Source organism: Perognathus longimembris, chromosome 4 (assembly GCF_023159225.1).
Source record: "Perognathus longimembris pacificus isolate PPM17 chromosome 4, ASM2315922v1, whole genome shotgun sequence".
NCBI lineage: Eukaryota > Metazoa > Chordata > Mammalia > Rodentia > Heteromyidae > Perognathus > Perognathus longimembris.
In genome coordinates this window covers 35,885,829-35,897,853 of record NC_063164.1, presented here as the reverse complement: position 1 = coordinate 35,897,853, position 12,025 = coordinate 35,885,829, and the positions used below count along the sequence as shown (strand labels likewise).

At 38.3% G+C, this 12,025-nt stretch overlaps 1 protein-coding gene across 1 annotated transcript in view; it reads right to left on the bottom strand.

Moving 5' to 3' along the window:
• Positions 1-11,736, bottom strand: part of Tmeff2 (transmembrane protein with EGF like and two follistatin like domains 2) — a 261,639-nt gene extending 249,903 nt beyond the window's left edge. Inside the window, exons 1-2 of the mRNA XM_048345058.1 lie at positions 11,146-11,736; positions 8,587-8,696 (exon numbers count right to left, since the gene is read on the bottom strand). Of these exons, the coding sequence (XP_048201015.1) occupies positions 8,587-8,696; positions 11,146-11,317 (282 nt within the window). The 5' untranslated portion in view covers positions 11,318-11,736. The remainder of the gene's footprint in view (positions 1-8,586; positions 8,697-11,145) is intronic.
• Between the last annotated feature and the right edge of the window lie 289 nt (positions 11,737-12,025).

Genomic DNA, 12,025 nt, shown 5'->3' with positions numbered 1-12,025 from the left:
ATTTGTAAATCCTTACCTATGCCAGAAACTAAAATGATGCATAAAGACACATGTGAAAAACACTAGTTCCTCTTTTCTACTTTTAATTAAAATATTAGGACTTTGGAAATGCTGTATGTGTGTGTGTGTGTGTGTGTGTGTGTGTGTGTGTGTGTGTGTGTGTGTGTCGGTCTGTCTGTCTATTTGTCTGTCTATCTATCTATCTACCTATCTATCTGTCTTAAGCCAATGATCCAGTGAGGTTGGCGGGAAAGTTTTATATATGATTTTAAACCAAATATTCATAAGTAACCTATAACTCCAAGATTTATGAAAAGCTCTCAGTAGATGAGAATGTGATAGATAAAAACCTGAAATGTTTTTCTCTTATCAAATTTATTATAATACTGGGACTGCTTTTTGCCCAGGCAGCTATTTCGTTCTTTGTCTTTGCCTAGTAGTTCAGTCATGTATATGTTATATGTCAAGATTATCTGGTAATCTATGCATCTTGCTCTACCACTAAATAATTAAATAGTCTATTTTGCTAATTGTGATCTACTTTTTCCCAGACAGTAAATTCAATTGTTTGACACTCATATTATGAAAATGATAATTGCTAAAATGACGTTTGTAAGTATTTTAAGAAATCTACATTTTTTATTTTGATAATAAATCTTCGTCTTTATTTCCATAATTTGTAATCTATACATCTGGACACTTTCCGTACAATAATTTAATTCCCCAGTTATATTATTTTTTTCTAAGATTAGAAAGCTTACAAGATTATCCATAAAGGATTTTTTTTTCTTTTTCTGGTACTGTGTTTTGAATTCAAGCTCTCACACTCTCCTGACTTACTTTTTCAGGTGGTGCTATACCACTTGAGTTATATCTCCAGCCTTGTTTTTTGCTGATTATTTTAGAGAGTGAGTCTCACAGATTTTTTCTGCCCATGCTTGTTTTAAGTCTCAAATCTCTACATGGCAACATTTTCAGTAGCTAAGATTAAAGGTATGGGCCACTTCTACCAATATAAAAATAGATTTCATTGTGTTTTCTATAAATATTTCAATAATGCTTAATTTAACAAACAGTTCATTTTTTGGTCAGGTCAGACCTATATAAGGGATAATGCTTAATTTAACAAACAGTTCATTTTTTGGTCAGGTCAGACCTATATAAGGTATAGCTCCCCAAAAGCTTGCCATATAGATACATATTATTTACTTGCATTTGAAAACTGACCTACCATAGGACAGAATGTTCTCAGTACTACTCAAGACAGAAGGCAACAGGAAAATGTCAAGAATGTGCAATACTGACTTGAAAATAAATACAGAAAGATGGAGTTCATGTCATTGGCCAGGGAAGTAAGTGATGGATAAGCGCTTAAAAAATATGTACTATTTAGGACTTGGTACAAAAGAATGTTAAGAAAGCTTTGTGGAAATCATTAATACTCCAATGGTTTCTAAGCACATGGAGGAAAGATCAGAAAGAAGGAAAAGGAAACACCTCCTAACATTATGGGCAATATACTTGCTAAACTTTTCAGTAGATACATGAAATTAAAATCTACTTAAGGGGGCTGGCCCCTTAAGGGGGGGAATATGGCCTAGTGGCAAGAGTGCTTGCCTTGTATACGTGAAGCCCTGGGTTAGTGCCACATATATAGAAAATGGCCAGAAGTGGCTTTGTGGCTCAAGTGACAGAGTGCTAGCCTTGAGCAAAAAGAAGCCAGGGACAGTGCTCAGGCCCTGAGTCCAAGGCCCAGGACTGGCAAAAACAGAAACAAACAAATAAAATCTACTTAAGTTCTCTTGCTCAGGCCTAGCCTTCTTGCTCCTAGTTATATCCCAGTTATGATATTTGATAGGCAAAGTATTTAGGCTCATATATTCTTTTGTCCAACCCCTAAAATTTCTCTATTCATTGTTCTCATGTACTTCTCCAGATTAGTCAAGTGTAGGGTAACCAGTGAACTGCAAGTGGGAAGTGAGAAATATTTATTATTTCTGTCAAGTCCTATTATACAATGCTTATATGCATCTTAAAAAATCAGATAAACTGATGAAATGCTCATATGTCACTTCTGAGGGATGCAGTATGCCAAATGTGAACAGTGTTAAAAGCAGAGCTGCCAAGTTGGATGCACAAGCCAAAAGGGAGATTTGTATAGAGCTGAAAAGAGCTTAACCACAAATTACTGCCATAATGTTTTTGGCTTTTCAAACCATGACTTGCACTCCATATGAATATCATAAGGAAGAAGCATAGCCTAAGGCATTAAAGCTCAAGAGCAGAAGTCTGTTCTGGGGTTTGGTGTTTTTTTGTTTGTTTGTTTTTCTAGTCCTGGGGCTTGGAACTCAGGGCCTGTGCCCTGTATCTGAGCCTCTTTGTGTTCAAGGCTAGTACTCTACCACTTGAGCCACAGCACCATTTCTGAATACTTTATTGTAGATAAGAGTCTCACAGGCTTTACAACTCAGGCTGCCTTTGAACTGCTATCTTCAGATCTAAGCCTCCTGAGTATCTAGGATTATAAGCATGAGCCACAAGGCCCAGCTGTTGTTTTTTGTTTTTGTAACTGTCGTGGCACAGTACCTTGTGTACTTGCATATATCATCCAAGATTTAACAAGTTGATAGCTTAGCTTTTCCTGTTGAAATACTTAATGGGCATAGTTGGGAATTAACAAATTACATTAAATGGTTTGGAAATATCTCTTATAAAGAATGTAAATTATTTGGATTCCATTACATGAATTTTATCTAGCAGAGTCGCCATTTGCCATTAACACCAAAACATGGAATTTTTATAATTTAAATAACAGAAAGAAAGCAGAATAACCTTAAGCATGCAAACAGGATAACTGGTACATCAAAATATGCCTAGTTATTGGAAATGGTTTATAGTGGTAATCAGTATATTTCTCAGTTTGAGAGGAGAGGGTGATATTAAGAGATTATTTTGGTAAAGGCCACATATTGGCTGGCTAACAAAAAAACAAGACTCAAACCCAGATGGTTAGGCCCATAAAGTGTGTTATGTAACATACATTTTGTCATTCTATTTTGCTTAAAATATTCTCAAAACTTTATCATTTATTTTCCAAATATTTTTCCTCATTGAAATATTTTGTTCCACAACTTCCACCTTACCTAAGAAACCAGCCATGTACCTCACTAATGGATTCAGCAACTTGACATTGATATATAGAGAATTTAGTTTTGCTACAAAGAAATACAAAGGACGATAGAAGTTTTTCATATGTTTTATTGCTTATATGATTAATAAGAATGTTTTTAGCTGAGAGTTCAGCATACAGAAGCTATGTATGACTTAAGTTTTATATACTGCCAGCACCTTCTACAAAGTCTGGCATGTGGAAGGTGCTCAACAGATGTTAAGTAAATTCTGTTATATCCCCAGTTGTCAAAGGCTTAGGAAGAATGGCTTGTATATGGCAAATTTCTTTTCCAAAAATGAAAAAAACCAAGATTAAAAAAATCACACTGCATATGTTGCAGTTATTTGACCATTCCACAAGTAACTTTTATTTGTTTTGTGACTATGTTTCCTTAAACGTAAATTTTTATGGTTTTAATAGTGGGCAGGCCTCTGAAGTGGGGAAAATGACTCTATGCAACTTCTTTTCTAAAATTTATTTTTATATTTATTTTTATTGTCCAGGTGATGTATAAAGGGGTTACAGTTATATATGTAAAGTAGTGAGTACATTTCTTGTCATGCTTGTTACCCCTCCCTGTTTATCTCCCAACTCTCCTCCTCCCAACCCCTCACCCCCATTGTGTAGTTAATTTCCAATATATTCCAAGATACAGAAACAAGAAGTTTTTCATTGTTGTTATTTTTAATGTACTATGTGAAATTCTTTCTTTTTTTCTTTCAGTTTTCTTCCCTATGGTTTATCCCATTGTCATGGAATTTGATTTTGGTACCCTGGGTACTGTATATACATTTAACTGAATTAGGGAAGGGAATGATATCATCAAAATGGTGAAGCAAAGGATAAAGGGTGAACCAATGCAACTTCTTATGTTAGATAGTTAAAGGATATAGCCTTGACTTGTTCCTTCACTCTTCCTTTTCCTTGTGACCTCGGAAACTCAAAGTAGCCCAAACAGACACACATACATGGAGAGGAACCAAGGTCTCCAGCTGTTGTCAGACATGAGCTAGAGGCTATAGATGAGTATAACACCAAGTCTTTGATTCCCTTTCCTTGCCCCTTACCTAACGACCAAAGAGAGAAGATACAGCTATTTCCAAGAAGTCTTGTTCAAATTGCAGATTCATGAATAAACAAGATATTCATTGTCTATTCTGGGCAATTTGTTATGCAGCCATAGTAACTGCAACAGTTACAGATGTAAAACATGGCTCCTTAACTGAATAAAAAAACTTAATGTTTATATTAAATAATGTATGCAAAATATAAGGCTTCATTTTACTTTTTGAAATTATAAAGGGATCATTGGTTATTGTATGATCAGCCCTAAGAAGAATTATGTATCGTCTCTGTCTTTTCTACTTTATATTCTTTATTTCTTAGCATCTTATTTTCTTTTATCTATCACATTCATAGATCTATTTTTTCTAAATTTTCATACTCATAACCAGATTTCATACCACTTGGTATACAGACAAGAAAGTAGGCTGGATGAAACTGCAGGATATTCTTGGTATTCATAGTATCACCTAAAAATTAGTTGTATAATTTCAGCATCCCTTTTCTGAAATGTTTGGGACTAGAAATGTTTCAAATTTTGAATTTTTTTACAGAGATCTAACCCTTTGAGTATAATTAATCTACAAATATGAAATCTGACATGCTTTAAAACCTCAAAGATTTGAGCATTATGTCAGATTTCATAGTATTTTTAGAATTTACATTTCTGTATTCTGTATTCTCAGCCTGTATTGATTTGACCAAGAAGAGATGATAATAATAAAGTCATCCTTTCTACATGTAATTAATATTGTTTGCATATATAATATCAGAAAAGGTTTCACTTGTTATTAAAGTACTCAGGTTCTTACACTAGGATCACTACTAAATTTATGGACCTGAATTGCCCCATTTTGAAGAGGAGGAAGAAGGGCAGAGGGGAAAAAAAAGGAGGACAAAACAATTATTTAACCCAGTTCGATGAAATAAATGAACTACTGTGTTTGAAGAATAGAAATAAATTGAAATAATCAAAGTGAGATTATAGCTAGTATGCACTTCAATGACTCAATAGTCAGTGAAAATGGGTGTGACATTGTGGTTCACATGAATGAATCCTAGATATTCAGAAGGCTGAGGTCTAAGAATGGAGATTTAGAGCCAGTCCCTAGACCAATCAGAGAGACTCTTTTCCCTAGTTAGCCATATCTGAAAGTTAAAGTGTGGCACAAGTGGTAGAGTAACAGCCATGGGTGAAAAAAGCTTAGTGAGAGTGCAAAGCCGAGTTGAAGGCTCAATACCAGCAATGTTAAAAACAGCATCATCAACAACCTTCATTATCATCGAAATTAGAAGAAACTGGATTACATGTAAGTATGCTCATTATTTTTTTATATTTGTCTCTCAGGCATAAAAATGTAAGATTTTTATGAATTCATGCTTATATCTGAAAATGTAGCAGAAACAATTTAGACTACTATATAGGAAAATAAATGTCAAGATCTTTCTGAAACAAAATCAGAAACTAAGGTGGGCATCAGTGACTCCTGCCTATAATCCTACTACTCATGGGGGTGGGATAAGAGTATCATGGCGGGCTGGGGATATGGCCTAGTGGCAAGAGAGCTTGCCTCGTATACATGAGGCCCTGGGTTGGATTCCCCAGCACCACATATACAGAAAACGGCCAGAAGTGGCGCTGTGGCTCAAGTGGCAGAGTGCTAGTCTTGAGCAAAAGGAAGCCAGGGGCAGTGCTCAGGCCCTGAGTCCAAGGCCCAGGACTGGCCAAAAAAAAAAAAAAGAGTATCATGGCTTATAGCCAGCAGGAGAAGGAAAGTCTGTGAGACTTTATCTCCAGTTATCTACCAAAAATGGAAATGGAACTGTGGCTCAATGTGGTAGAGCACTGGCATTGAGCACAAAAGCTTAGCGGCAGTGACCAAGTCTTGAATTCAAGCCCCAAGAGCTGCACAAATATAAAAAATGAGAGAGGGGGGGGGGAGAGAGAGAGAGAGAGAGAGAGAGAGAGAGAGAGAGAGAGAGAGAGAAACAAAGTCTCAGATTCACTGGAAAGTGCTAGGAACAGACTGAATCAAGAAGCCTTCAGTTTATGATAGCCTATCCAGTATTCATTATCCAACTTGTATATTTTATGTAATGTTCAGCTTAACTCAGACACGCTATATCCTTGGTATATGTACCATAAATTTTTCACTAGGAAGGAATCTATTTTTTCTACCAGATTTGAAACGATTGCAAAGTACATTAAGAGTACTTGAAATCCAGTAGTAATGTTCAAATGCTACAAGTACTAGTTAAAGCAAATTCACATTTCAGTATTGTATTCAAGCTCTCATAACTGCTAGTAAAACACTTTAGTAAATCTTCTGTGGCAGCTGTAAATAGAGAACAAATTTTTTAGTAAGAAAGTTATACATTATCATTTACCCATTTGAATGTAATCCGTCATTTAGAATTCTACCAATTATTTCTTTCTCTCCTGTGAGTGAAGTCAGTCATGTTTTTCTCTTTGAAGAATATTATCCTTGATTCATTTTATCCTGTTTATGAGCTTACTTTATGTCAACCCATGATAATAAAGAAAGAATTCATTTGAATCATAGAATTAAAGGGCAAGATCCACAAAATACTGAAGGCCTTTAGTTATGGACTGATTTTTCCCTTAGTTAATGTGTTAGAAAAGAATGAATTGGGAAGTTTTCTCGTTCCATTTCTCTCATGTCAATCACTGAGAGAGCACAATTATATTGTAGTGGAGACTTTGGAAAAGTCTCTATAATTTGAATGTTTAATATACACCAATACATTTCTAACATTATAACATAGTCTTAAAGACTATGGTGAAGTTACAGGCAAACCTACCTGTGAGAACCTTATATGCTTTATAAATGCCACACGTTTTAGGGGAGAAACATAACACTTATGAGAAATTTGAGCTTACTTAATGTAGCTGAAGCCAAAATTAAACTTAAGTTCCCTTTTATGTTTCATTGAAATTTTGAACTAAAATATTTCATCTTTACCCACTCATAATAACATCTAATAAATCAAACGTGAACTTGAGTTTCAAGTTATAATTTGTTCAGTAGTGTTTGTTCTTAAAGATCTTGGAAACCATTTCAGATCTCTCCTATTCATATCAATATTTATTGGTTGAGTCTTATATTAGCTATCAAAGTTTATTTTAAAATTTAATTCAACACTCAAGAGCAAATAAGAGGTATTAGCGCAACGCTTATATGACTTGAAGATATATGTGACCACATAGATATTTTGAGAGGAAAACAAGATTTATAATTTACATGGTAGAAAGCATTTGTTAAATAATGACTAAAACAACAATATTTACAGTTTCATCTTCAGTAACCTAATAACCGATCTTTGAGGATACCAAGTTCGTAACCTCTCTTCTGTCTGTTGTAACTTTTTCAAAAATAGAATTTATTTTTACCATTAGGGTGTTGCACAGAGGGATTTCCATTTCATAAATCATAAGTGGACCCATAACTAATGAGTACATTACTTTTTTTGGACAATGTCATCCTTCTCTTTGTGTTCCTCAGCTTCCCCCTCCCATTGCTGCCCACAAGTCACATAGGTTATTTTCTACAGTGTATACTGAATAGCATGATTGTATTTGTTCACCCTTCCTCCCTTCACTCTTGCACTACCTACCTCTGCCCCACAAAAAATAAATAAAAACAAATGCCACCAGCAACAACAAAAAATGCTTTAACTTTTGAAATTATTATAGCACAAACAAAGTGCATTTTCCCCCTGTTCTTGACTTGCAGCGTAATATGCTCAAGGGATTCCTGTGAGAGTTAGTTTGTTTGACTGTTTTGTCCAGGAACAAGGTCACATAGACTAATAAGGTCTATGTTTCCAAGCTAACAGAGTATTTTGGGAGTTGTCTCAATATGAGCTAATTTAAACATTTTAATCATATGATCAAGATAACCCCAAACCTATGAAAACAAAGACCATAAGATCAAACCATGAGAGCCCAAGTACAAATCCTTCCTTAGTATCTATCAATCATTTTGACTATTAATCATCAGTTGACATATGAAATGTATAGCAGAAAAATCAAAGAAACACACACACACACACACACACACACACACACACACACACTTTAGCCAACATCTTAAAAGCACAAACTGAAGCTTGCTTCCTTCAGTGGCATTTATAACTATGGCATATACATGTCTCCCAAAATGTGTATGTCTTCTTGACATCATTTACCTCTCTTGCCAGTACTATTGTCTCATGCCAGCTTTCCTCTTAGCTTGTATTGCTATAATTCGCTGCAGGATGAGTTATAAAAGATGAGCCCTTTCTTTCAGTCTCTTTAATGAACTAGAAGATGCAAATATCAGACATCTTACCTTAAACTGACAGACACAAGTCACAGTGTCTCCAATTCTCAAACATTCTCCATCAAATTTACAGGTGTTGGTGTCACAGAGGAAGAGATCGTTTTCTCTGTCATCGTAACCTCAAATTTGAAGAGAACACCCCAGTCATTAAAATGTTATGGATTTTACTTCACTTTGACAATAAAGAAAAAATGTTATGGATTTTAGCAAAGCTGAGCACTACCTTGAAGCATGAGAATAATTTCCCTAAATTTTCTACAAAGTTAGTCTCTATCTAAATTTTTTTTCAAATAATAAATATTCAGGTACATTTTTCACAATTATTGTCTTGTCAATTCTCCTTCAATATTCTCCTGGGTTACTGCTATTTTCTTTTAGCTTATATTCATACTGACAGTGGTGAATGAAAGTTGGACACCTGCTTCCTAGTTTTCTTAATTTTGTTCATTACATAGACTACATTTAGGACTCACAAACTCAATATTTTGGTAAACACTGCTAATGGTATCTAAATTCCATTTGCAATGTCTCTATCTTTAATTCTTCTCTGCGTCAAGGGTCAAACAATCCTTTATTTGGAATTTCTCCAGACAAAGAAGAAACAAAGCCCCAATAATAAAGATAAACAGGCACAGTGTTTTCTGTGATGGTCAATGTGGCTGAAATGAAGATTGATCTCCTCTAAGTTAACAAGGATGGGGGTTGGGGGTGCCACATTCTGGACAATCTACCTAGAAAGCCACAGAATTTTTATTTTTTAGTTTGTGCATACCCCTTTAGGGATATGTGACTAATGATGAATTTCTTCATTGCCAATGCTGATTTCACACTTAAAAGCTAGAAATTTCATAAAAGAATATTCTAGTTAGCAATGATGCAAACCAGTCATGTGCAACTATAAAGTCATCAACATTTGAGACAAATGATTCAAAGGTTGTTTAATGCTCCCATAATAATTCAATTAACAGGAGATTTGGTTAGGCATCTGCAAAATGAAACTTTTTCTTTTGAAAAAAAGCATACCTGTTTGCACAAACCAAGAATGAAAAACATGCTGAACTTCATAAAAATCCCTAATTTAGAAACTACCAAAAGCACAACAAAGTTGATTTATTGACTCAAATCTAATAGAGTTGCAAATCTTAACTTGTCCTAAGAAGGACAAATTGTAATGATGCATAATATTATCCTCTTGAGTTTTATACTAGTAATTTATAACTGCATGTTATTTCGCCTATAAGTTATAGTTATCCCTTCCTCTCAAAAGTTGTACACACTTTTCTTGGCTTATATACATTCCTAACAGGCACTTCATTCAGAGCTAGAATTAATTTTACCAATTTATATATACAGAAAATGAAAAATTACATACATATTTACCAAAAGTAGAACAGACCGGACATAGGGAACAATACTAAGGCATGTTAATGGGGTGAAAAATGCCAATGAAATCACACTACAATCTCTATTGGTATAATACATACTGTCATACTGAAATGTAAAGGCAGCCAGCTATAAGTGTGCAGCTACTCCTATTCTTGGGCCCTAGTTAATTAGGAGGTTTCAACAAAGTGAAATCCGCAAAGCTCTTTGGTTTAGACTCTGAAGGGTTTCTCAGAAGCAAGAGGAGAACGTAACTCTGGTTATCAAACCTGACCAACGTCTGGTAATAGCCTAGGGAGGTCGTTTCACTGTTCACTCCTGAGAGAATCTGTCCAGCTTTGGTCATGCCTACTGCAGCCTGGGAGCAGTGGAGGGGTTTTTCTTCCTATCACCACATAGGAGCTAGGGGAAATAGGAGCTGGGGATTACCGGATTGAAAAATCTGAGTTGTTTTGAGGAGAGGAGGGTAGAGGAGAGGAGAGATGGGGGAGGGGAGAGAGGGGGGAGAGAGGAAGAGAGGGGGGAAGAGGGAGGAAGGGAGAGAGAGAGAGCGAGAGAGCGAGAGAGCGAGAGCGAGAGAGAGAGAGAGAGAGAGAGAGAGAGAGAGAGAGAGAGAGAGAGAGAGAGAGAGAGAGAGAGAGCAGATATGTCTTCTTCCTCCCTGAAATCTACCCTCTTTAGAATCTATGTGACCGGGTCTGGAGTGGGAGACCACCTCACTCTCAAGACACTTTTGGCACGAATCAGTGATCCCCTGCAGTCATCATTGGATTTATTGCTTTGTGGCTCATTCTTTCTCATAAAGTTATTTCTTGCTCTTATCCTAGCCAGACTTTTTTTTTCCCCCTTTAATGACAGGAAAGATTTTGCTTTAGTGCTTTTCCCCAGGGTTGGTCCTTTCTTCAGCGAATCCAGGAGAAAAAAAAAAGCATCCCATTGAATATTTCTCAAAACCCTCTCAGCTCCAATTCAAGAGCGAGCACCCAAAGGTGCCCCTCCCTGTGCCCTTCCCCTAGAGACCAGAAATATTTCCCAGTGCTTCTCTGGATGGAGCTGGGAAGTCTCCAGTCGGGGCAGAGGGAGGTAGGGGGCTGCGGAGACACACCAGGGTGAACTGGTCTGTGCAAGCAACTGTGAGCGTTCCGTCCTGGGGTTCCGTGGTTTGGGCTGAGGGTCTGGACTTACCGGAGCAGTTCCAGCCGGTGGGGGTTTGGCAGTCACTTAAGGAGGTAGGGAAGGCGGCGAGCTTCACGGGGCGGACTACGAGGAGCAGCATCACCGGCAGCAACAGCAGCCAGCAAAAGCCCTCGCAAAGTGTCCAGCCGCCGCACTGCCGCGGGGACTCCCACAGCACCATGACTAGTTCGCGCAACTCTGCAGCAGCACACCGCTTCGGAAGAACACAGGATCGCGGGGGCCACGCAGCGGGCTACTGAGCATCCCGCGGACGGCGGCAGCAGGAGCGGCGGCGGCGGCAGGGACACCCGGCGGGGAAGCAGCAGCCAAACCCGCGCATGATCTCCAGAGTTTCAGCAACATCCAGGGACCCGGCTCAGCCCCGGGAGCGACAGGGTCGTCAGCTGAGAAGCGACTCCAGAGCCGCGGAAAGCTTCTGCCATCGGGAGGTGCGTGTGTCTGGGGGAGTGTTCGAAGAAACCTGGGAGCAGAAGCCAGAAGCCAGGGGGCAGAGCAGAGGAGTCGGAGGAAACCGGGTGCAGGGACAGTCAGGGCGCCCCGCAGACTCCCCGCCGCCTCTCGCGCACTGCCTCCCGCATCCCTCTGGCGTTTGGGAAGCAGCAGGTCCTTAGCCCGCCCGGGGTCACGTGGGAAGCGGCAGCCGCGTTCTGATTGGCCGAGCGGGATGCAGGTCCCGGGAGGGAGGGGTCGGCGAGGAGGTGCAAGGAGGAGGCGGCCGCCGCTCCCACAGATGGGCTAGCTCGCTAGGCTTCTAGCCGGAATGGGCTGGGTGGGGATGGCTCATGCGAGCAAGCTCAGGCTTGGGGTAGGCGACCCCCCTCCCCCGCACACACACACCCTTTTTGTAGCACTTGCTTCACTCTCTGTT